Genomic DNA, 24,100 nt, shown 5'->3' with positions numbered 1-24,100 from the left:
TTAGTAAGCTGTGACTGGTATCAATCGAATCAAATTTTGTGAAAACAGTATATGTCTTTGACTGATTGTGAGGAAGAAATTTGAATGAACAAATCCTGCTCGCTTATACTTCGAGAACTTATCAATTGCGTGGCGTTCCATCGTTTTTTCGGTTCGAAAAATACAATTTTTGTTCAATTTCAGTGATTGTGGATAAATTTGTTCGTATAAAATGAATTCCATACAAAACTTTCATGAATTTTGCAGCTGCTTATTATACATACTTAAAAATAGTTGTGAAGAATTAAGTTGCAAATATAATTAAGTCGATTTTCATCGAAATTTGCTAAGTTGAATGATTTTCGCATTAAATAAAGAGAATAACACGTAAAAATATTCAATCAATACCTTTTACTAATTAAGCTTTCTTTTTTTTTTTTTTTTTGAGTCAGCAAACTAGAATTACGACTTTCGATTTGATAAAAATTCATCTCATTTATCAACTTGGCCAACCGATCAGTATTTAAACCCCGATTTCATCGACTGTCTGATTTTTCCGGCATGTTTCTCCGCGACAAGTATTCAGCTCTGATATTCGCTATCGTTTTTAAGATCGAGTAAAGCGGAGAAGAAGGAATCATCGCGTGTAAGGCACGCCGAGCATCGAAGCAATCGAGATCACCAAAACGACCCGGATGAAACCGAGAATAAAAATCTCCGGAAAAATTCAGAACCAACGGAATTACCTCGGGAAGTAAAAGTACGCCATCCAGGTCACCGCGAACCATCGTCATCACCCAGGTCTCAGCCCCATGAAATTTCGGAGTCGGAAAATGGCGGGGAGAAGAAACGTCGCCGTCGGCATCAAAGACACAGGTATCACACAACCGCAGATGTATGAAAATTATTTTCACTCAGGTCAGATCATGTCAGGTTGAATTTTTCGTCCAAATTTTCCGACTCGATTGTTAATTCTTTTAAACGACCACGACTCGATTTCTCTTTATCATTTAAAAATTTCAGAAAATTTACAGGTATAGGAAATTTGTGAAAAACGTTGGATAAATTGAAAAAAAAATAAATAAATAAGAAAAGACCGTGAGTGAGGAGGGAAAAAATCAGTCACCTGATGCTGCGACGCCCAGAATTCAAAAAGTTTCCCGGAGAGCTTGCGAGGTTGGCGAAGCATCGCATATATATAAGCGAGCTAATACGTTGAGCTATTAATCTCCGGGGTTCAGGTTAGGCTTCGGCTTCAGGTTTAGCTTCGGGACAAATATCAAGCGTCATTCGTACCCTGCGGTATGTATACATACATACATACATATATATGTATATATATATATATATATATACATGTATATACACGTATATGTATACATACATACTCACATCGTGCGTCGAAGAACAGAGATTCGACGTCGCCTTTCCCCGGGACGTTCAGATCTGCGCCTTTGTAGGGTCTCCAGCTCATTTCCCATTGTGCCAGGATTGATATATCGACGCATTGCCCGATAAAAAAGACTTCAATTCAAGCGGTCCATCGGCGACCTGGAACAAAATTCTCCCTTCGAAATTAGACGCGTGCCTTTTCTGTCGTTGAAAGTTTTTTTTTTTTTTTTTTTTGCGATTGCGAAGAGTAGAGAAGAAAAATATTCAAGGCAATATCGTTTTACATATGTAAAGGAGAAAAAATGGAAAAAAAAACAATTTACTGCAGATCAGATTCAGGCATAAACATTAATTCGAGAATCGATCACAGATTTATTAGATTATCCCGAAGCTCATGTATAAGTTTACCAATTTTTGCAAACTCATAGGTACGTTGATAATTATGTAATGGAAAAACGTTTTCCGGAGAATGGGAAAAATCTGTGTGATTTTTTCACGTTGCGTTGTATTCCTGATCTAATTTTTTTTATTTTCTATCGTTCTGCAATTAATCTAGATAAAATTTCAGCTACGGTTGAATCAATCGAGCTGAAAAAATGAAAGATTTGAAAAATGTTAAAAATGTACGAACCGCATGTTTGAAGCTGAAAAATTCAAATTTCTGAGATCTGTGCCAAACTGTTTTTTCGTTTCGGGTTGTTCATCGCGATTTTTATTTATTTTTTTTTTCTTGCTCTAGAATATACCAGCGTTAAAGAGATAAATCCGGTAACCCCATCCGTCACTTATCCTTGGTGGTTTGAAAATGAGACAAATCAGCTCAATCTTTACATTCCATCGTACAAGTGTTCATTGAATGCGAATGAAGCGAAAACGGAAAAGTGGAATAAATTGAAATTGAGATACAGATCACCAAGCGTTTCTCGATATTTCACATTTGTATTGCCCCACAAATTACAAAATATGCAGTAAATTCCATACGAGCGGAAAAACGCGACTCCTGCGATGCACGCGCGTCCGATTCGCGGTATAATTTGCGAAATGCAAAGGCAAACGTGCAGACGCGCGGAAATCCGGAGAAGCTAACGCTAGCCTGCAAACCCCCATAGAGCCGGGGTCCCTTGTGAGCCGTAACGGTGGCCCGACAGAGATAATGGAATGATCTATGCGTCGTGCAAAAGCCGCACTGCACGATTGAAACCTGCGTCAAGTACCTGGAGAACCAGACGCCGGTTCCATTCAGACAATGGAAATTACCGAGAGAACGAACGTTAGTTACCCTGGCTTAAATTATGTGTATATAATAATGATAATATTGACGCATGTGTGGATCATACCTATACGTACCTACATATGTAGACGAGCTTACGAAAACGTCAAACACGGCGAACCGCGTCCGGAATCGCAGATCCGGATCTGGCGAACAATTCGCTTACTTGATTATGCCGGATTTCATTCTGGAAGTGAGCCAATTTCACCCGTTTTACCGATGTGTACGTCTACACAAATAGTTGATTTTGAATGGTATTCAGCCGGTCCGATTAATATTAAAATTTATATCAATAGAATATATTATCTGGATGTACCAAAGAAAAAGAAATTCAATTAATCCAAAAACAATTTCCGTGATTCGATTCTGTGTGAAAATTGAAATATTTTCTGATCAAATATGATCGTGTAGTGAAAATTGTGAAAACTGTTTCAGTAAATCACGCGAAAGCAGTTTTATCATTCCTTTGATTGAATGCAAAAAAGTATGTTCAAATTCCTTTCTTTTCATTGAAACTCTCGCAATATACTTTGGCAGTAGTATTAATAACATATTTCGCTCATTTCAAATTTAAAAACTTTTCTGTGCAATTAATAATATATTCCTGTAATCGAAATTTGAAACTTTGATTTTTTTACATCCATTATGCGGCGTGTGCAACAAATTTGAGCTTGACGATGCAGGCTCGATGTAACATGAATTCGAAGAAAAATGAAATTGTTGCATTTCTAGTTCGTAAGGCGCAAAAATTCGACCGCAAACATTTCTTTAATTATTTTCATTTTTTTTTTCTTCATCTTGGTCATTACAATGACCGCAGAGATTGACAGAATACAACGTAACAATCCATTTATCGCATGAGAATTCCGAAACTACGTGACTCGTGACTCGATTTATAACTGGACAAATTTCGGCCCGATTTACAATCCGCATGAAATTGTACACACCGTTCTGTAGGTAAAATTGCGAATGTATGCGTCATAATAATTCGTACTTCGCACGGTACATCGCATTCACTATTTTGACGTCCAACCGCGGTTCATGTGCGAAATATTGTTCTTGTATGCAGCGGGGTGCAGTTCTCAAATTTATGACCCGAGGGGTAAAGGCGGAAAATATTTCGCAGGTAGGAATATTATTTTTATTGCAAAAAGTCGGGCGTCAGCTCTGCGCGACTGGTAATCGACTCATGCCCACATCCCGCGCAACCTGATGTACGAATGAAACTGGAATCGGTCCCCCGAGGGTTCGTAGATAGAAGTCGACATCGTTGAAAATATCGCTGTCGAGAGGCACTTTTGACGCCCCATATCGCATACCGTAAAAATAAAACCCTCCATCAACGTGACAGTAAGTTAACGGTACGAAAGCGGCTTTCAAAACGGAGAATCGCAACGTTTGCAATTTACTTTTAGCCCGCATTTTTACATTTTTTCCTTTCTCTCCGCTGTCGGTGCTTTCTCAGCTCAGTTTGAAAAAGAATCCTCACTTTTCACGAGCACAGTCAAGTTACCCTGGTACAAAACTTCAAGTTTCGCAAAAAGTATATTTTAATCATTTTGGTACTTGTGAATGAAAAATTGCTTCCCTTTGAAAAACTTGCCTACAAAATGCGTTGAAAAATTTATTTTGTTAGAAAAGCCGAGAGTTTTCTGTAAAAGTGATTTCGTGCCTTTATTTGTACCTCAACTCTACGCGCAAGTTTGAAAGTTGAGATTTTGGCGAGTTCTCTGACTTGCTAAATGGACGGCCGTGTGATCTAATCTCTGCAGCTTAGGCCAAGATGGGATATTTTCATAGGACACTGAAGTGGCGTAAATTTTTATCAGAAATCGACGGTTGCACATTCGAACGACCGAACGAAGAGACCTTTTATCAGCTGTAAGCCTAATGCAGATCACGTCACGTCAAACGCGCCTCTACGTTGCGAAGCGAACCCTCGGGACATATCAGTTCCTCATCCCACAATCGTTTCCCTGAAAGTAGAGAAAAACACGTCAGTCATTACGTGTCCCAGTTTCTATTATACGGTGGTAATCGCGTGTTAAGCTGCCTTATATTTCTTGTTTTTCTTTTTTCAACTTTTTTTTTATCGCGGCAACGCTCGACAGATGAGAAAAATAAAAGATTGTGCACAGGAAATTCACTGCAACATTTCTACCGGAGGTCGAGGTTTTTCGTTTGTCTTTCTGTCTGTTTCTCATCAGCTTTGCTTCAAAAAATACTTTGACAAACAATTTTCAAACAACATTAGAAATAATGGTAACTAGTTCAGTCTCGGATTGCAAAGATTTTTGGAGTAATTTACAAATTCTGATTATTTAGAGTCATGTGATGGGTGAAAATTATTCCAAGGTTTTTGATACTTGACATCCTTTTAATAGAAACTGACTCTGCGACTACTCGTAGACTTGGATTTACTGTTTTTTTCGAATAATCGCAATTTCGATCAACCGTTGTTCCGATTAATCGATTGATCGGCACTTTCAATCAAAATTTTTTCCAATTGATCGCCAATTCCATTTCATTTTATCGTATTTTTTCGATGGACTGAATAATCGACCCCATCAATCAATCCGCTTTCCAAGTAATCGACAAACTGGCCCTTTCAATTAATCGTTATACCGATCCATCGACAAATAAAAGCTTCTAATTAATCAGCCTTCCGGCCAAGCAATTAATCTGCTCTTTGAACGAGTCGTTTATTCGATTAATCCACCCTTTCAGTCGACCGATTTCCTGATCAATCGATTAATTGGTTGTTTCAAAAAAAAAAAACAATTAATCGAAGTTTCTAAGCGATTGATTAATCGCACGTCCCTATTCTCCCTATAGAAAAGATTCGAGAACAAAGAGATCACGTGTTTCGGGAAACATGTCAATTTCCCTGATATACTATTCTTAACAAACGTGCAGTGCAGACAGTGCTCATGAGTTGAGAGAAGATTAGCGTGAGGTTCTGCCGCTGGTTTATTAGTCTTAATTACACCCGGTCGCGCCCAGTTAGTAATTGGCTTCGAGTGAGCCACCCTAGCGCGCTATTGTCGTTTATCCAGCGAGCTCGTTGCTGATCCGAGGGGTACCTGTTATACATATTTCACTGTGTGTTCCTGCAGTCACCGCGTACAATGCAGAGAAGCGCAGAGCTTGCAGTGATATTATTAATTAACACCCCTGCAGAGAGTAAACTCCTCCCCCCCCCCCTCCCCGCCCCCCGCTCCGCGCAGTATTGTTAGGGGCTTGTTTATAGTCCTCCAGTAAACATGTACCTAAGTTAGAGTCACATGCATTACCTGGGGAAAGGGTCGTTTTTAGTTATCGTTAATTATTCAGAGACTTTTCTGAAATGTTGCGGTATGTTGTAATTCACTCTCAAATGTATTGCAAAATTACCCAAAAACAAATATCACAAATGGAGTTTAAGAATAAGAAAAAAAAAAAAAAAGGAACGGTTAAATCTCGAGTATAATAAGAAAAAGAGGTATGCTAAGAGAAAGCGTCGAACACGTATTATGTGACTCGAAATGACGAGCTTTCAGCGGTATTTGGTCATGCAAATTTTTTATTTCTTTTTTTCTTCTACTCAACAACGAACCTTTCAGAGAAGAACGACACTTGATAGTGAACGACGAGCTCGAGTCTTCGAGCGAAGTTGTGTCTCTTCACGACCGGCGTCTCCGTTCAATAGAATTCTACAACGAGCACAAGCCAAAGTACCAATTGAACACTCGAGGAACGTCCTTCTCAAGGACTCCGCTTCGCGTGAGATCCCGGCGTGCAGCAACCGCCCGCAAAGAGAGGGTCTGGGATCATGGTGTAATTCCGTATGAGATAGACGCGAATTTCTCAGGTGCTCACAAGGCGCTCTTCAAGCAGGCGATGAGACACTGGGAGAATTTTACTTGCGTGAAGTTCGTCGAACGGGTACCGCGCGAGCATCCAAACTATATCGTCTTCACTGAAAGACCGTGCGGGTAAGTCGAGCGTCGATAAGAATCATGGAATCAGCCAAAGTATCAGGGTAACCGATAATTATTTTTTGAAGGTGCTGCTCGTTCGTTGGAAAACGGGGAAACGGACCGCAGGCCATAAGTATCGGGAAGAACTGCGACAAGTTTGGAATCGTGGTCCACGAGCTTGGCCACGTGGTCGGTTTTTGGCACGAACACACTCGTCCGGACCGAGACAGACACGTTCAGATTATACGCGACAACATAATGAGCGGTGAGTTTGAGTTTACCAGAATATTGAATGAAAGGTGTTAAACCACCCCCGGCGCAAAGTTTCGGTACAAGTATCCGGAACTCTGCGTTGAACGGAAACGGTGATTTAGATCAAACTCCAAGCAAACGGCCTAGACAAACTGAAATTCACAGGTTTAATTAATGGCTGCGTAAAGTTGTATTTAATTACGCGTGTATATATATGTATACATATCTACAGTGTACGCTGCAATGTAGAATCAACCCTTCTCAACTACACAGTTTACTCAGTTACCGTTCAGATATATAAATGGCCCAGGATCGAGCCAGATCTCGAGTTCCGTGAATATTCTTGGAGAATCACATGTAATTTAACCGTTCGCTAACGTTTCATCTTCCGGTTAATCGTCCAATCTATAGGTCAAGAGTACAACTTCAACAAGCTGACAGAAGAGGAGGTCAACTCGTTGGGACTCCCGTACGACTATGATTCGATAATGCACTACGCGAAGAATACATTCTCGAAGGGAACATACCTGGACACTATACTGCCGATGGAGACGCACGGTAAGAAGCGTCCGGAAATCGGTCAGCGCATCCGGCTCAGCGAGGGGGACATAGCGCAGACCAATTTGCTCTACAAGTGTCACAGTGAGTACGACTGGCAAAAGTTGTCGTTGAAAAATCGACCGTTCTTACGCAATGATTATCCGGGATGGTTCCTGATCCTCTTTGTAGGGTGCGGAAGGACTTTCCAAGATAACGCTGGCAGCTTTGGTTCCCCCGGCCATCCGGTGGGGTCGTCGAGCCCGGAAGGTGAGCGGTGCGAATGGCGGATAACGGCGACTCACGGGGAACGCATCGTCCTGAATATCACCTCGCTGGACATATTCACCAGCGATTATTGCAGAAGCGATTACATCGAGATCCGGGACGGATACTGGCACAAGAGCGCGGTCTTGGGTGAGTGAAGGTCGCGTCTCTCCGTCCTGTTCCAAATGTTCGTGTTCCTCGTCTTCTCTGACCTCCGCGACCGATTTCACAGGGCGATACTGCGGCAGTGGGCGGATCCAGGAGCCGGTGATATCGACGGGAAGTCGGATGCTGGTCACTTACGTGACCTCCAATCACCACAACGGGCACAGAGGCTTCACCGCGAACTACGAAGCCGTTTGCGGTGGAGAGCTGGAACTCGACGGTGTTGGTCACCTGGAGTCTCCGAACTACCCCGAGGACTACCAGTCGAGCAAAGAATGCGTTTGGAAGCTTTCGGTTCCGCACGATTATCAGGTCGCCCTGAAATTTCAGTCCTTCGAGGTGGAGAACCACGACAACTGCGTTTACGACTACGTCGAAGTACGCGATGGCCACAATCCAGACTCGCATCTGATCGGCGTCTACTGCGGCTACAAGGTGCCTCCCGACATCAGATCCACCGGGAGCCAGCTGCTCGTCAAGTTCGTCAGCGACGGTTCGGTCCAGAAGGCTGGATTCTCAGCGACGTTCATGAAAGGTAAATTAGCTCGCTTCGGTTCTCATCCCCGTTCCCTGTTTAACAAGATATCTTCCATACTTACAATAGAGTTCGATGAGTGCGTGCTGATCGATCATGGTTGCGAACACGAGTGCATCAATACCCTGGGTGGCTACGAATGCTCGTGTAGAGTTGGGTTCGAGCTGCACTCTGACGGAAAACATTGCGAAGGTGAGTGAGAAGATTTTCACATATTTGGTGATCCGTGATAGTTTTGGAAACGGGACGTTACTTACCCGTAATTGTCAGAAGAATTCTGGACTCCAACATTATCCAGTTTGAGTAGGTATTTTGGAATGGTTCGGTAAATCACGAGTGTTCCGATTATTCACATCACAATCGTATTCACAACACTAAATAGGCTCTATCAAAAGGGAAAATGAATCGAGCTGTCAATCAGAGGGTTGATAATTCAAAAAACAATGCTTCACAGATGCCTGTGGGGGAATATACGATATGAGTAACGGAACGATAACGAGTCCGTCGTTCCCCGAGGCGTATCCGGGCAACAAGGACTGCGTGTGGGAGATAATAGCCCCGCCACAGTACCGGATAACGTTGAATTTCACGCACTTCGATTTGGAGGGTAACAATGTTTATCAGCAAGAGTGCGAGTACGATTCGGTTGAGGTACACAGCAAGCTGGGTGACGACGTGCTCCGCAAGCACGGCATATATTGTGGTGGAAAGTTCCCGCCTCTTCTGACTTCTGAGGGTAACTCTATGCGCATTACCTTCACGTCTGATAACAGGTTAAAAAGAAATCACAATAATCACACCTCGACGAGGGGTTGACCATTCCATTCCTTGGCGACTCAAGTTTTTTCATTTTCCATCATATATTCCAAGTAACCAGTCTTCGGGATTCTCTTTCAGTAGCGAAAAAGTCTCTTAAAGACAGTCTGGAACTATTACACAGTGGTTCATATCCAATAGAACAATGATATTTTGTAATTTCTTGAATTTATCAAATCATTTGAAGTCATTCAAAATTACCTAAAGTCATTCTTGAAGTACGTCGATATCACTATCACTTGAAGGTACTCAAAATTACTCTTTTAGTATTTCACGTGTATCCCCTTAAATTCTCTTGAAATTCCTCAAATTTTTAAGTTACCTGAAATCACTCGGAGTAGTTGAAAGTTTTTTATAACCATTGAGACACTTGTCCTTGGTCATTTCTGAATTCATAAAATCATTCGATCTTTGAAGTTACGCTTCAAATATTTCAAATAGGTTTAAATATAACTTACGGAATATGAGTTCATCAGTTGACTCCGATCAGTTCTCAAAGCATTGCTGAAGTGACATTTCCCGATGAAAAGCCTGCATCACAATAAACATTTTCGGTTAACTGCATTATCGAGGAATATTCAACCCCTCGCACTGTAAGTCAATTGCGTCTTGGCGTTTACCGAGTGCCCTCCTTGACGGTTTACTTTTAGCGTCCAGAAGTCAGGCTTCGCAGCGGTGTTCTTCACGGACATGGACGAGTGCGCGAGCAACAACGGCGGCTGTCAGCACGAGTGTCGAAACACGATAGGATCGTACCAGTGCTTCTGTCACAACGGATTCACGCTCCATGAGAACGGTCACGACTGCAAAGAGGGTGGCTGCAAGTACGAGATCACCTCGTCATCGGGTACGATTACCTCTCCGAACTACCCGGAGTACTATCCAGGACGAAAGGACTGTGTTTGGCACTTCACAACGACAGCGGGACACCGAATAAAGCTGGTAAGACGCACAGTCGAGAACGACAAGCGCGTACGAGCAGCCTCGGAACTCAGCTTCACTTGACTCTTTCAGACCTTCAACGTGTTCGAGATGGAACCCCACCAGGAGTGCACCTACGACCACATCGCGATATACGACGGGGACTCGCCGGACAGCCACACTCTGGGAAGATTCTGCGGCAGTAAAGTCCCGCACCCAATCCTGGCGACGGGTAACCAGATGTACATGATATTCAAGAGCGATGAGTCCGTCCAGAGGAAAGGGTTCCTCGCGACGCACACGACGGGTGAGTACATCATTCACTGAGGAGAATTTTATTTTGTTAAAGTCGATAAAAAATTCCAGTAAAATGGGTTGTAATAATGACAGTTCATATGTTAGTGGAATACCTGGAAGATGTAGAACCAGAGGGCGAATAACGATTCCTTAATTCGGATGTAATACCGTAAGAAAGTCTTGTGAAGTTACTTAAAGTCATTTCAGGTAACTTGCGGTAACCTGAAAGCATGTGAAGCCAGTTGAAGTCATGAAGTCGGTTATAAGTTCTCAACTCATAAAGTACATCCAAATTCATATTGTACCCGAAAACTACATTTCTAAGGCAATCTCCATACTAACCATGACTCTGTAAACTTTTCTCCGTGAAAGGATTCCTGATCCTTCAAAGCGTTGTTTAGGCGGTCACCCAATAATCCTTTTCTTTGCTTCCAGCCTGCGGTGGTCACCTGACGGCTAGTGAGACACCGAGGTATCTATACTCCCACGCAAAGTTCGGTGACCACAACTACGAGCATAATTCCGACTGCGACTGGGCGATAGAGGCGCCGATTGGAAAAAACGTGCATCTGTCCTTCAAGACCTTTAAGCTCGAAGATGAAAGCGGATGTCGCTACGACTTCGTCGAGGTCTATGCGAGCCTGGATACCTCGGGTCCGAGCTACGGAAGGTTCTGCGGAGACTCGGTTGGTTTTTGAAAGGTTGCTAATGGCGTTGACACCTTTTTCGATCCCCTGTTCACTTTGGCTATTGGTTCACAGAATCCCACGGACATCATATCGATGAACGAGGCACTTTTGATCAGGTTCCGATCCGACGATTCGATATCGAACAAGGGTTTCTCCGCCGAATATTACGCCGTTGATTCCGAGGACAGCGAGGAGTTCATCGAGGGTGGCGAGGACGATGATGACGATAATCTTTGATCGAACGTTATCAATGTTAATAGCGAGGATAATCAATTCCTTGCACCTTTCTCACGAGCGATAATTCCTCGATGAACGCGGGTGCGAAAATTTTACTACCAGAATTTTTTCGACCATTTTGCTCTTCGCACAACGTGTGACATGATGTTTCCTCTGTTTTTCATCAAACGTATTCTAACAGCAAGAGCCTCGATTTCGGTATGACTGAGGTTTCAACAATTGTCGGAGGTGACGAATTTGACGATGTACGAATATGAGAACGTTATTTGACATGACAAGAAAAATTGCGTTTATGATAATAATAACGATGATAATAGTCATTATTACTATTATTGTTACAGTTAGCCATTGCTGATATTGGCAATTTATCGCAAAAACAATATTTAGTGACTATCATTGCGATGATTATACGATGTGTTAAAGAGACGAACTTTGGACCACGTGCCATGAACTGTATCTATATGTATGCGCATAAGTTTAATTTAATCCAGAGGTCGCCCAACTTAAAGTATACGTATACATAATTATATGTATATATATACATAATTATATATATATATGCATGTATACTGTAAACGACGTTAATTGGTTATTTTAAATCTCAGTGTAAGTAATTTTTTTTTTCGATGTTAATTACTTTTTAATAACAAACGGTAAATAGGTTGTTGTTTGAATAGTATAAAAGCAAAAAAGAACCGATCCGTAATGTATAGATAGTACGAAAAAGTACGTGAACAGTTGAAGTCCATTATTATGCATGACATAAAAGACAGCGGCTCCGGTACAAAAGGTAATTAAATGAATAAATAAGTGTAAGTAAACATGAGTAAAGATAAAAACAATATCTAGTTTCAATTTCTCTTCTGATATTATGACATTGATTTTGTCACGGATGAAATTAAGCGATATGTGATTATTCATGTACTGCCATATTTTTCGAAATAATATTATATTAGGTACTTTTGTCGGATTCTTTGTATGTACGTAATAATATCAAACGCTCAAACAACCGAATTTCTCCGTTTTTATAAACTACGAATTGATTTTTTAGCTTTAACAGTTATTCGTGAATCTCGTAATAGTATTGAGAAAGTAATACTTAGTATTTAAACTACTATTCATTATATCCACATAAATCAAAAGTGTCAATTTTTGCCAATATAAAACTAGATTATAGAAAAAAAAAAAGATAAAGTTGCAAAAAGTAATTTTAAGAAAAATACATGCTCTAAAGCATTAATAATATGATATACCTGCTAGGGTGGTCCTTATACGGGGGCAAAAAAAATTAATGACGCAGCCTGTCAAATCGGTTCCAAATGGTTAAAAAAAAATTCCCCAATTTTTTATATTTTTATTTCATTCCCCTAGTCTCCCTGTTTAAGCGGAAGCTTCAAATTATTCAAAAATATGTTTATGTATTCACTACATTTTTTTACTGGCTATTATTTTAAAGTTATTCGTAGGTAAAAAAATTCACATTCTCGAATATTCAGTGGGATTCATCTTTTTTTAGTGAAAAAAAAAAACATCGTTTTACAAATCAGACATGATCTGAAAAAAAAAAAATTAATATAGCACGCGTTTCTCGTGGAATACCCCATTTATGATTTTTTTATTTTTCACTGAACGGAAGATGAATCTCATTGAATATTCGAGAATGTATGGATGTTTTTGCCTAGGAATAATCTTGAAATAAAATTCAGTACAAAATATAGTGAATGGGCATATTTTTGAATAATTTGAAACTTCTCGCTTGAACAGGAAGACTAGGGGAATAAAATAAAAATCGGAAAAAATTAGGGAATTTTTTTTTTTACCAATTGGAACCAATTTGACAGGCTCCACCATAAACTTTTTTTACACCGTATAAGGGCCAACCTGATATCTACCTTATTAATACTATATAAGATATATATCATTCCTATGATTGTAAATAAATAATTATATAATTAATAACTTAGATATATATATATATATATTGTATAATACATATATTGTTATATGTACATGGTGTATGAGAAATAAGTAAATAAAAAAATGTGTTAGTGTACCGCTGAGTTTTACGTGTAAACTTTTACGCTGCGACTTTGTTGATTTAAATTTTGATTTCCCATTTCTGTGTTCAGAACTCGAAGAATTAAATACTCTGTTTTTTATTTTTCATCTTAAGAAAAAAAACTTGCCAAATTCACGTAGCTGCCAGCAAATTATACTGAATTTATATCATGAAGTGAATACTGAATGAAATTTTCTTATAGCATGGTTTAAAATTAAATTGGACAAACCGAATCCACAAGCTATCAATCATATTCCGACCATTGCACATATACAGATGTATATTGTATACTTAATAATGGTTTGAATTTAACGTAGAATTGAACACATTCGGGAATAAGTTATGTCGATACTTCGATTTAATTTGGAACAATAACAATAATCGCCATAGTGATAATAATATACATATAGCAGTAATGCTAAGCATACAACATTATGGTGTTTGAGAAAAAAAAATTCTTTTCCACGTCAAACCAACGGGTTCTATACCTGACCCCCTAGAATTTTGGTATTCGATGGATTTTTTGGTTTGTATCGGTCAAAATTGATACCTCTAATTTGTCATAATTTTACCGAAATTTTGTAAAAGTGAGGCGATCCGAAATATCCTGTATACGTAGATAACATTAATAAAATTAATAAAACTTTTTTGTAAAATCAGGGACTCGAAGACACATCTTGTCATCATGTTTCAAAAATGGAATGAAAATACTGATTGTTGTTGTTGAATTTTTGTTTAAAAAAAAAAATTATAATTTTCTTGGAATTTATTTTGAATGATTGTTTCCTGTAGTAAAAAATAAAATAAAAAGAAAATTCACTTTGGTAAAATTCGCTGTTCGTTTTAATTAAGGAGTAAACCGAAGAAAATGATTTTTGCTTCTAAAAAAAAAAAATTCTTTTCTTTCATTTACTCTTTAATTAAAAGAAAAATCGAGTTTTACCAATACAAAATTTCTTTTTATTTTGTTTTTACGACAAAAAACCATCATTAGAAACACATTGAATGAAAATTTTTTTTTTGAAAAGCAAAAATTCAAAAAAATATTCAGCATTTTATCCCATTTTCGAATCGTGACGAAAAGATGTATCTTCGAGTCCCTGATTTTACAAGACAGTTTTATCCATTTTTGAAAATATTATCTTCGTATCAAGGATATTTCGGGTAGCCACACTTTTACAAAATGTCGAGATGATTTCAAAAAATTAGAGGAATCATTTTTAACCGAAACAAACCAAAAAAACCCATTGGACATTAAAATCGCAGGGGGTCAGGTCCAGGAACCGTTGATTTGACGTGGAATGCCCCATATGTCAAACAAATTGAGTAAGTTGGTTGATAAATGAGCAATTATGTCTGCAATAACTTTCGTTCTACATTATGCGAATATACGCGATTAATCTCCCCGTTTTTGTAGACAGTGTAGTTATTATTGTATTGTAATATTTTACTGTAAAATTCTAAGATTGAAGATTTCGCTGTCAATTATACATTACTCTTACTCTGCATGTTACAATTTATTTATATGAATGTGTGTCAATATGCAAGAAAGTATCTTACACAATGAATTGTACAAATCATAAAATATGGATGTCTACTTTTAATAAGCTTAATTAAAACGTCCGTAATAATAATGATGATAATAATAAAGTTAGTGTGATATATGTATACTTTAATAATTGAGAATAAAACTGAATCAATGTAATCAAAAGCGTCTAATTTGTAATATTGTAATGTGCTTACCTTTTGCCTTTGACAGCATAATGTATTATATACATTTATTTCGTCCTATTAGGCATTGATCGATGGGAGTAATTGAATTTCATTATTATTTGCGAATTTAATTTAAAAATAATTGATTCGAAAATAAACGATGTATAGTACGATCATGTATATATAATGTGGACACATTCTATTTACTAACCGTCTTACCGAGATTTGATCAAAAGAAAAAGAACGGAAGTAGTTGAACACAATGAATATAAAAAGAAAAGTACACAGTTACTATAATGATAATAATATTCGTCGATCACAGGTTTAATATGTTTAAGCGCATGCACATTTTAACATATACCGATAACGTTGCAAACTATTATAAGCATACGGTACGATTTAAAAAATGATATAGGAATATTAATTTCAAATCACGTAAAATAATTTAATTTACTCATGTGTTCAAAATGCAAAATAATATATTATCATTTAAATTTCCGTTTTCCAGGTCACACAGTGAGGGACAAAAGTATTCGTGCGGTGGATAAATTCAAACAAAATAGGGAATAATTCTTTGAATTAATTCATGTATTCAAACGTGTGCTGTTTTATATTTTACTTTTAGATTCTAACATAATCACATATTTACAAAAGGTCGCTTATCTCTGACTCAGGAACGCATAGGTATTACCGAAAGTCATTATAACTGGGACAAGGGTATTTTTTGTATTTCAGCAAACCTTGTCGACAACTTGTTATTAATATTTTGTGGAATACCTTTTTGCTTGATACAGTGAAACATCCGAACAACGGACATCTTCGGGACTAAGAATATTGTCCGTTATTGAGGAGTGTCCGCTATGCGGAACAATAGTAACGTATAAATTGTGCTTCCGGAGATTTTTAGACTGTCCGTTGTGAAGAAGAATCCACTTGCATATTTGATAATAGGCAATATGCTTTAGATCGAATTCGGTTTTAAGTTTTCTCCGTACTCTCAAACGATCATCAGAATCAAAAATATGATATTGAAATTTTGATTCGTCCGAGAATGTGACATTGTTCCAGAGGACTGTATCGTAGTTTACAAACCTGCTCGCCGAATGACTTTCTGAATCGTGTTTAAAATCATATTCTCCGATCTGTCACGCGATTTCCGATGAACTTATTGTTGGGTTTTCTTTTCCTTATCGCAGAATCTTTCTTCCATTACGTGAAGACAGTTTCCGTGGTCGACCACTTCTGTGTGAATTTCGCAATATTTCTGTATATTCAAAAAATTTTTCATTACACTTTAACCTGTTGATCGACTTCTCTGAACAATTTTTGCAATGTATGCATAAGACTTGTTTTGCTTCTTTATATAAATTTGATACTATTTTTTGCCTTTGCAAATAATTGTTCCCGGTGAATAATCCATTTCGAACTTGTTTGTTTACAATGTTGCATCGTAAACTTATAGAGTACGAATACTCTTGTCCTTACCATACCGGTGACTTGCCTTCATATTAGCCACGCAACGGAAGATAAAATGTCCGATTCTATATATTTTTTCACGTTAGTATCCAGGCATGAAATAAAACAGCACACCTTTGAATAAATAAATCAATTTTTAAAAAATTATTCCTTATTTTATTTAAATTTAGCCACTGTACGAATACTTTTATCCCGCACTGTATACGGATGTGCAGATAATAGAAATATATTTATCAATTTTATATCACACACGTGCATACATATAAACATTTATAAACTATTTATGTAAAATATATAGATAAGGAAAAATGTTGGATTAAAATACTTTTCTCAAATAAAAAACGCGGCAATGAGTTAATAATACATGTGCGGGTATGTATATAAACGAATGGAAAATATAAATCGTATGCCAAGCTTGACGAGTTCACCGACATAATTGTTTATCAGAGAACGGAAATATTAATATAGTAAATTATTTATCCAACATATCGTTACGAAATATAATTTGTGTATACATATAGCGTATGTAGATGATTTACATTATATGTATTATATATACAACAACAGTAATAACAATATAGCGAAATGTTATTTAAATTATTCACCTCTTATTGCTCTAATCGAAACATACTTCATTCATATCAAAAGATCGATTGTAAACCGCGCCGATCTGCAGTTCAGCAGAAATTTTGTATTTACAATATAAGTGGATTAATCTATTGATAAATTGATGCTTTTTATTTTAAGGTTGTTAACACGATACTAATATACGACTTATTGCTATATCTAATGATGAACGAAAGTGAACATTACGCAGACCTAAGGTATAAATAAAATTTTGGACCAAAAATCGTGAATTTTGTCCATAAATTATTGACAGCAGTTTTGCAGTAGCATGGTTGCTTCAATGCTCGAACACAGTTTTCAAAAATTCGTAGCATACAAAATTTAAAGCCTTTAACCGAGCAGGTATAAAAATTTGTGATAAATCTTTTATCGCCTTAATTAGTATTTAACTGCTAACAATTGATTTGTAAATATCCAGAAAATATTTTGGCTTCGATTAATTCATTGGATCTGTTCCATTAAACAGGAGCCGATATAATTATAATTATACCGTGGATTCCGCAAAATGTTTTACCGTTTCGTTGATTATACGATCAAACTTAGATTACGTTAAGATACGGAAATTATCGCTTAATCGTTACCGTTACAATTAATTTTTATCTCAATTCTGTTCTCTTTATCCGGTAAGTGGTAATTTCAAAATCAAACGAAGAATTTTACGACGCCCGCGTCTTTGAATCTCGTTTTACGAAAACTCGAAGACCTTGCACCGAACTATATTCAATTGTTATATTTTGTTCTCGAAAACACGAACTTCAAGCCACTGACGCAATTACCTAATTTTTGTTTTTTTTTAATCTAAGCTCCACGTTTCCATCATATCATCTATCTCTGAATATCTTCATGGGGTATTACATTTGGAGACAGAATGAGAAGGAAAAATCACTCGAATTGCAACGAAGTCATCCAAAATAGTTACCAGCAACTTTAAGCCGTCGCTTCAGTCGGTATATCAATATATTTATACAAATTTTCAAATGAAAAAAAGTAACATATTTCACGATATTTCGATCTACAAATACTTGGATCGTAACAAATTTCGTTCATCGAATACCGATAACACAATAATAATAATAAAAATAATAATAACAATAGCCAGTATCACGATTCAGCCCGTATCTCATATAATTTTGGCACAAGGCTATTACTCTTAAATTTGACATCGATAATACGTGTATATTTATAATTTGCATTAAACCCTCGACTGGAGAGTTTCTGCTATCACACTCGTACATTTTCAACCCATTACATCATCCAAGGGCTAGTTTCTCGTCTCGAGCTAATCTTTTTCGCCACTTTCGACGTCCGGATCGCGAGATTTGCTAGGACCGCTCCCGTCTTTGGATCCGAATCCGTTCGCCATTCGCTGATAGTGCGGCTTCCACGAACTCGTCGGCCTCGTGTAGTCGAGGTGATCGTACTCCATTTCACCCTTGTTTTGCTTTATTTCGTCGTAGACGTGCTCGGCCGCTTTCTTTGCGTCTAATTCGTCGATGCTGTGATACAGATTAGGGTTTCCAAGATCGGCGTCCTTGTTCTTCGAGTCGAGACCGTTGTACTGAAAACGCCCGAAGGAATCTGCGCGAAATAACACATGTTTCGTGATATTTTTCTTGTGATTTTTACGTCGAAGAGTAAAATTAATTCGCTGGACCGGCGAGTTTCAGGGTTGTTACAGAGACGGTGAGGAAAATTTGTCGCAACTTGCCAAATTGGGATATCCACTTGGCTATGATTGCAGAATCATTGCTACTGCGTTAACAATTTTTGCTTCATCTATATTAATACCGAAATTGGAGAAGCGCGATTAATAGATTTTATGCAATAATTCTGCTATATTTGGCTTCAAAGTGCTTAATTTAAATCATATGTCTGTAATAAATAATTTTGTCACAATTAGAGAAGCATTTCACAGTTTTTATAAAATTAGTAATTAATACAAGAAACGATGTTAAATATACCATGATACAATTTTATAAACATCAATAAGCCTGAGGAAAAAGTATTTTTGAATCTAATCAAACTAAAATTATTTCATAGAATCAACGAACCGTCGTTTTAACGAATCTGTTTTACCTTTCCATGCATAATTTTGTAGCGAGATGGGTTTGGAAAATCACATCTTTGAACAATTAAACGCGAAACACTTGCAATAGAAAAGTTTATGCACAGTAGTACGACATTAAAGAAACGAAATAATCGACAAGGTTGAATGGAGATCAAAAATTACCTTTGCAACTGCCATCGTCATCGCTAGTTGTATTATAGCCAGCAACCATGGGACCGAGTTTGGCTCGTTCTGTGTTAATATTCTTGGTACCTAGGTCGTTTTTTATTTGCACATTGTTCAACAACGTCGCTGTTCCGTCGTCAGACCTACTAGAATCCCGATACGAGTATACCGGATTATCGAAGTGATTGCGATCTGTGAAAGAAACAGGACGATGTTGATATTATTATTTTCCTGTTTTAATCACTGGAAAAGTCCTCAAATATTTTCATCTTTTACCAAAAGCGAGAAATATAGCGATCGAAGAGATTTAACGTTGCAATAACCAGAGGATTTGGTACTGACAAATATAATCACATAGAATAGTTATTTGTATAAAATTTTCTTCGAATTTTTAACAACATTTGAACCGTTACAATGGTAACGATACCCATTTTACTACAATTTTCCAATGACTGTAACAAACGAATCTTTCCTCAGTGTACATGAAATAGCAAAACTCAACAGGGATTTTTTATTTACCTGGCGTCGTCACAGGTTCGGCGATGTATTGAACCTGAGCTATTTCAGTTTTCAAATTAGCAACCCGCCGCCTGTAGTACAACCATATCGTGAATATGATCGCAATGAAGATTAGAGCGATCGCAATTCCCACGACGACACTTCCAGATCCTGAATCTTCTATCGGAAGGACGCTCTTTTCTTGCATTAACTCATCGCAGTTTTCACCTAAACAGTTTCAAAACATGCGAAGTCATTCGAATGCCAAACTTGCAAGCAAATCGGGGAATATAAGCCAGAATAAATACGCGTATTTAGAATTGAGTATTTACCTTTGAAGCCTTTTTTGCACGTGCAACCGTTTATCGGGTGACATACGAAGGAATCGGACTTACATTCGCACGGTTCCATGCAGTGATCACCGTAATATCCCTCCGGACAGACTGAGGAAATAAGGAATAGCGTAAAATTATTTTGCTTGATAAAAGAAGCCGAACAAATTTCTCTCTGCTCCTTTGGACTGATACTTGTTATAGTTGGAATGTAACTGGAGGGGAAAAAATCCAGGATGTGAATCAGTTGGGATGAATTTTTCCTCACTTCGAACATTGAGCATTTGTATGAACACCTCGACATTCGAGTCGTTTCGATTTTCAATTGAGGATTAGTCGAGCGTAAAATTCAAAAAGCGATTTTGCGCAAAAAGAAAAGTGATAGGACAAAGAGAGAAAGAGTTTCGTTGAAATTCATCGAGTTGACTATATTTTTCTAAAAGAGAAAAAAAAAGTTTCCCTAAGACAGAAAATTTCTTTTCAAATATTCGATTTCAACACTAAATACTTCATTATGCTACAAACATCAGTGAAATTAAGTTATTCTAAAATTTTATCATCGCAAAATCCATATGAAATGCTCGTTCGATTTTGATATAAATGGTTCGTTTGATTCGTGACCGAATTCTCGAAACATCTTCTGACTCGAATCTTGGGTAACAATAACATGTTTCTTGTTAAATCATAAGTTAATCAGCGGCAAATTATCGTGATTGTATTACATGACAATATGTATCGAACTTTTTAACAAACCAACGAGTTAAAGAACACAAAATTTGCATCAGCCAGTTCCTAGGGAATTCATTTCTGAATAAAATGAGCTACACTTTCATCGGAGTTAAACAAACTGTTTGAATTTTTTGGTAAAAAAAAATGAGGGTAATGTAATTTCTCTGACATGCTATTCATAAAAAACTTATTTACAATAGAAAATAAATTTTGAAAAAAAATGTTGTCCGAACGAGAGGGAATCTTTTGGATTAAAATTAATCTGTCCAGCTTCAACTGCACGTTTTAAATTTCTGTTTCAACGCATTTTTCACCTGTTCTGAACAGCCTTTAATTCATGAAAATACGCTTCCTTCTTTGATCAAGAGTCTCTCACCTTCCGTGCAATGCGTTCCAGTCCATCCAGGGGCGCATCTGCAATGACCATCGTTTTTCCTGCATTCGCCGCCGTTCTGACACTTGCAAGGCTGGGTGCAATTAACACCGTACATCCCATCGGTGCAGGGAATTTGACAAGAATTGCCTTGCCAGCCCGGCAAACATTGGCAGACACCTGTTATTAAAATTTCAAGAAAACAATCCATGAATTGTCTTCAGAAAATGTGGAATCTGACTGTTTTTCAAAGAAATTATTGAAGGAGGCCGGTACAGCAACAAAATCCGAAATCGAATTATTTTATGACCAAAGTTCATTTTATGTCGAAATAGAATATTGTGTAACAAGGTCGCAAACTCGGTCTTTTCGTGCCGAGCGTAAGTTTGCAACATTATTCTTTGGTGAGCCAAAAACGAAATTATTCTAAATCATAATAACAAATCATGAGCCAAGAGCTATTTCCTCATTATTACCAGTCACATGGTGACAATCGGCTCCGTTCTTGCAGTGACAATGGTTGGCGCAATTCGGACCGTATCTATCCAGAGGGCAAGGATGTTCGCAAGTTAGTCCAAGATAGCCAGGTCTGCATACGTATTGTCCAGTGACGTGATCGCACGTCATGTTGCCTGTGTGAATCAGGAAATATGGATAACAACTGACGATAGATAGAGCAAGATTAAACAATCAAGAGCCGATTGCTGCGGCTCTGTGTGAATGATATTAGTATAACAGGCAAAGAAAGATATTATCTTTGCAGAAAAATCAATAGCGCGGAAGATTAAACAATTTTAAGCACCGAGGTATATAAAGTCTTGAGAAATTGATCGAAACGTAACGGCAACTCTCAGGATGAAATGAGAATTTGTACGACGCTTATAATTATTAATGCATTTTGTTTTTAATGAAGTAACATACCACCTTTATGAAGCCAGTACTAATTCTGACGAAATTGTCAGCTACATACACGTAGAGCTATTCAAAACGTGACAAAACTACACAACGGCAAAAAAGCATACCTTGCAAAAGCAATTTATAATTATCTTTGCGTGACAGTGTTTGTGTGTTACATTGTTAAAGGGGAATATTAATTCGTAAGCATATGTTCAATGACATTCTTTCGGAACCGGAAGCACGGCGCCTTGTCGAAATTCGAGATATAGACGCGAAGGAAAAATTAGACTGTTCGTCAGTCAAGAAGTCTCTTGGTTAGTCAAAAATTCATACTTCGTATTGATTTTTTCACATTCGGTACTTATCGAATATAATCGTTTCGTTATTTTGTAAAAATTGAAAAATACGAAATATCGAAATTATAAACGAAAATTTGAATATCAATGATTCATTTCAAATAACTTCAAAATGGAATTGAAAAACCTAATGGATTCACTCAATTTCACTCCACGATGGTTTATTTTATTGACAAGGCTATTCCCCGCAAAGTCACTGTCAAATATTTTTTTCTTTCGTTACTCAGTTCAATATTGAGATTTTTCGAGCGTATTTAATATAGGTAAAATCTTTGAAAGATAAATATTCCACAATGGCGATATGTTAAAACAAAATTAGATAATTCATTTTGTACAAAATAATCGAACGAATCTACTAGATTTTCAACGATCACGTAGTAATTTGACGCCAGTACGTTCTATATTTTGATTTTCAAATACATCTTCGTAGTTTACGAATTGCATAATTCGACAAATGCACTCGAAGTAAATAAAAAATATCAATTTTTGAGCAACCAATCCCCTTATCAACCCTCGATCGCACCTGCTTCGGATTTCGTCTTACCGTTAAATTTCTCTGGGCATTTCTCCTTACAGCCAACGCCGTAAAAGCCCTCCTCGCAAGGTTCCGAGCAATTGGGACCCTCCCAACCTCGGGCGCAAACGCAAGCCCCAGTTTCTGGATCGCACGAGCTATTGTTCATGCAGTTACACTCGGAGTGACAGTCGTCGCCGAATTGACCAGCCGGACATTGCGTCTCGCACCTTATACCTGTTTCATTAAATGTCAGTCTATGCTCAAGCTTGCGACCCATTTGTTATAAGTTTTATTATTCGTATATCATACTTGTAGGTAATTTTTCTAACAAACGTGTAAAGGAGGGTTTAAAATTCCTTCGACAGATCGAACGATAAATACTTTTAATATATGCAGTCGATAACTATTATATATTATAAAAATAACGAACAAAAATTAAGAATAAAAGAAAAGAAAAATGGTGCTTCGCGTCATTTTCCACTGCAAAAATATCTTTGATTAATTCGTTATGAAAGTTAGGGGTGAGTAGAATTTAGGGTGTAATACGAGTATCGATCAACGACGAACCTTTCCATTCGGGTTTGCACTTGCATCGTCCGGTCGCCGGATCGCAGCCTAAGCTGTTTTTCTCGTCGCAGTCGCAGATCTGCTTACAATCGTGACCAAAGTATTCGTTGGGACATTTTTCCTTGCACAGATCCCCGGTGAAACCAGCCGCACATGTGCATGTGCCTAATATTACATGTACAAAAACCGAAACATACATACTATACGATGCAGCAAAGTCTTTCTCGTCTTCGTCTTTTAAAGATCCATGTTTTTTTGCATGTGCTTTGAAAAAAATAAGACGCTCATCTACTCGGTTGTCACTACGGGTTTCGGCTCATGCTGACAATTTATGCCGGTAAGGGAAACAAGTGAAAGATTCAAGAAAAGGGAAAAAGGAATAAAAATAATTGCAAATATTTCAGAAA

The 24,100-nt window shown here is 37.7% G+C and overlaps 2 protein-coding genes across 5 annotated transcripts in view; one reads left to right on the top strand and one right to left on the bottom strand.

Annotated features, from left to right (window-relative positions):
* LOC107225192 (bone morphogenetic protein 1) overlaps positions 1–12,611 on the top strand; it is a 33,061-nt gene extending 20,450 nt beyond the window's left edge. For both annotated transcript variants that reach the window (XM_046739069.1, XM_015665571.2), the window contains exons 4-15: positions 592–855; positions 6,244–6,615; positions 6,687–6,865; positions 7,264–7,494; positions 7,582–7,806; positions 7,889–8,356; positions 8,426–8,548; positions 8,811–9,129; positions 9,823–10,114; positions 10,187–10,400; positions 10,826–11,076; positions 11,152–12,611. In XM_046739069.1, coding sequence (XP_046595025.1) covers positions 592–855; positions 6,244–6,615; positions 6,687–6,865; positions 7,264–7,494; positions 7,582–7,806; positions 7,889–8,356; positions 8,426–8,548; positions 8,811–9,129; positions 9,823–10,114; positions 10,187–10,400; positions 10,826–11,076; positions 11,152–11,316 — 3,103 coding nt within the window. In that variant the 3' untranslated portion in view covers positions 11,317–12,611. The remainder of the gene's footprint in view (positions 1–591; positions 856–6,243; positions 6,616–6,686; positions 6,866–7,263; positions 7,495–7,581; positions 7,807–7,888; positions 8,357–8,425; positions 8,549–8,810; positions 9,130–9,822; positions 10,115–10,186; positions 10,401–10,825; positions 11,077–11,151) is intronic.
* A 1,996-nt stretch (positions 12,612–14,607) lies between these two features.
* Positions 14,608–24,100, bottom strand: part of LOC107225191 (protein draper) — a 45,211-nt gene continuing 35,718 nt past the window's right edge. Inside the window, exons 11-18 of one of the 3 annotated variants that reach the window (XM_015665569.2) lie at positions 23,694–23,858; positions 23,154–23,360; positions 21,833–21,988; positions 21,360–21,536; positions 20,255–20,365; positions 19,944–20,150; positions 19,422–19,616; positions 14,608–18,769 (exon numbers count right to left, since the gene is read on the bottom strand). In XM_015665569.2, coding sequence (XP_015521055.2) covers positions 18,471–18,769; positions 19,422–19,616; positions 19,944–20,150; positions 20,255–20,365; positions 21,360–21,536; positions 21,833–21,988; positions 23,154–23,360; positions 23,694–23,858 — 1,517 coding nt within the window. In that variant the 3' untranslated portion in view covers positions 14,608–18,470. The remainder of the gene's footprint in view (positions 18,770–19,421; positions 19,617–19,943; positions 20,151–20,254; positions 20,366–21,359; positions 21,537–21,832; positions 21,989–23,153; positions 23,361–23,693; positions 23,859–24,100) is intronic. The other 2 variants (XM_015665570.2, XM_046739070.1) reach the window with 2 other exon arrangements.

This window comes from Neodiprion lecontei, chromosome 4 (assembly GCF_021901455.1).
Source record: "Neodiprion lecontei isolate iyNeoLeco1 chromosome 4, iyNeoLeco1.1, whole genome shotgun sequence".
NCBI lineage: Eukaryota > Metazoa > Arthropoda > Insecta > Hymenoptera > Diprionidae > Neodiprion > Neodiprion lecontei.
The sequence above is the reverse complement of the archived record's forward strand: the minus strand, read 5'-3'. Positions and strand labels throughout refer to the sequence as shown.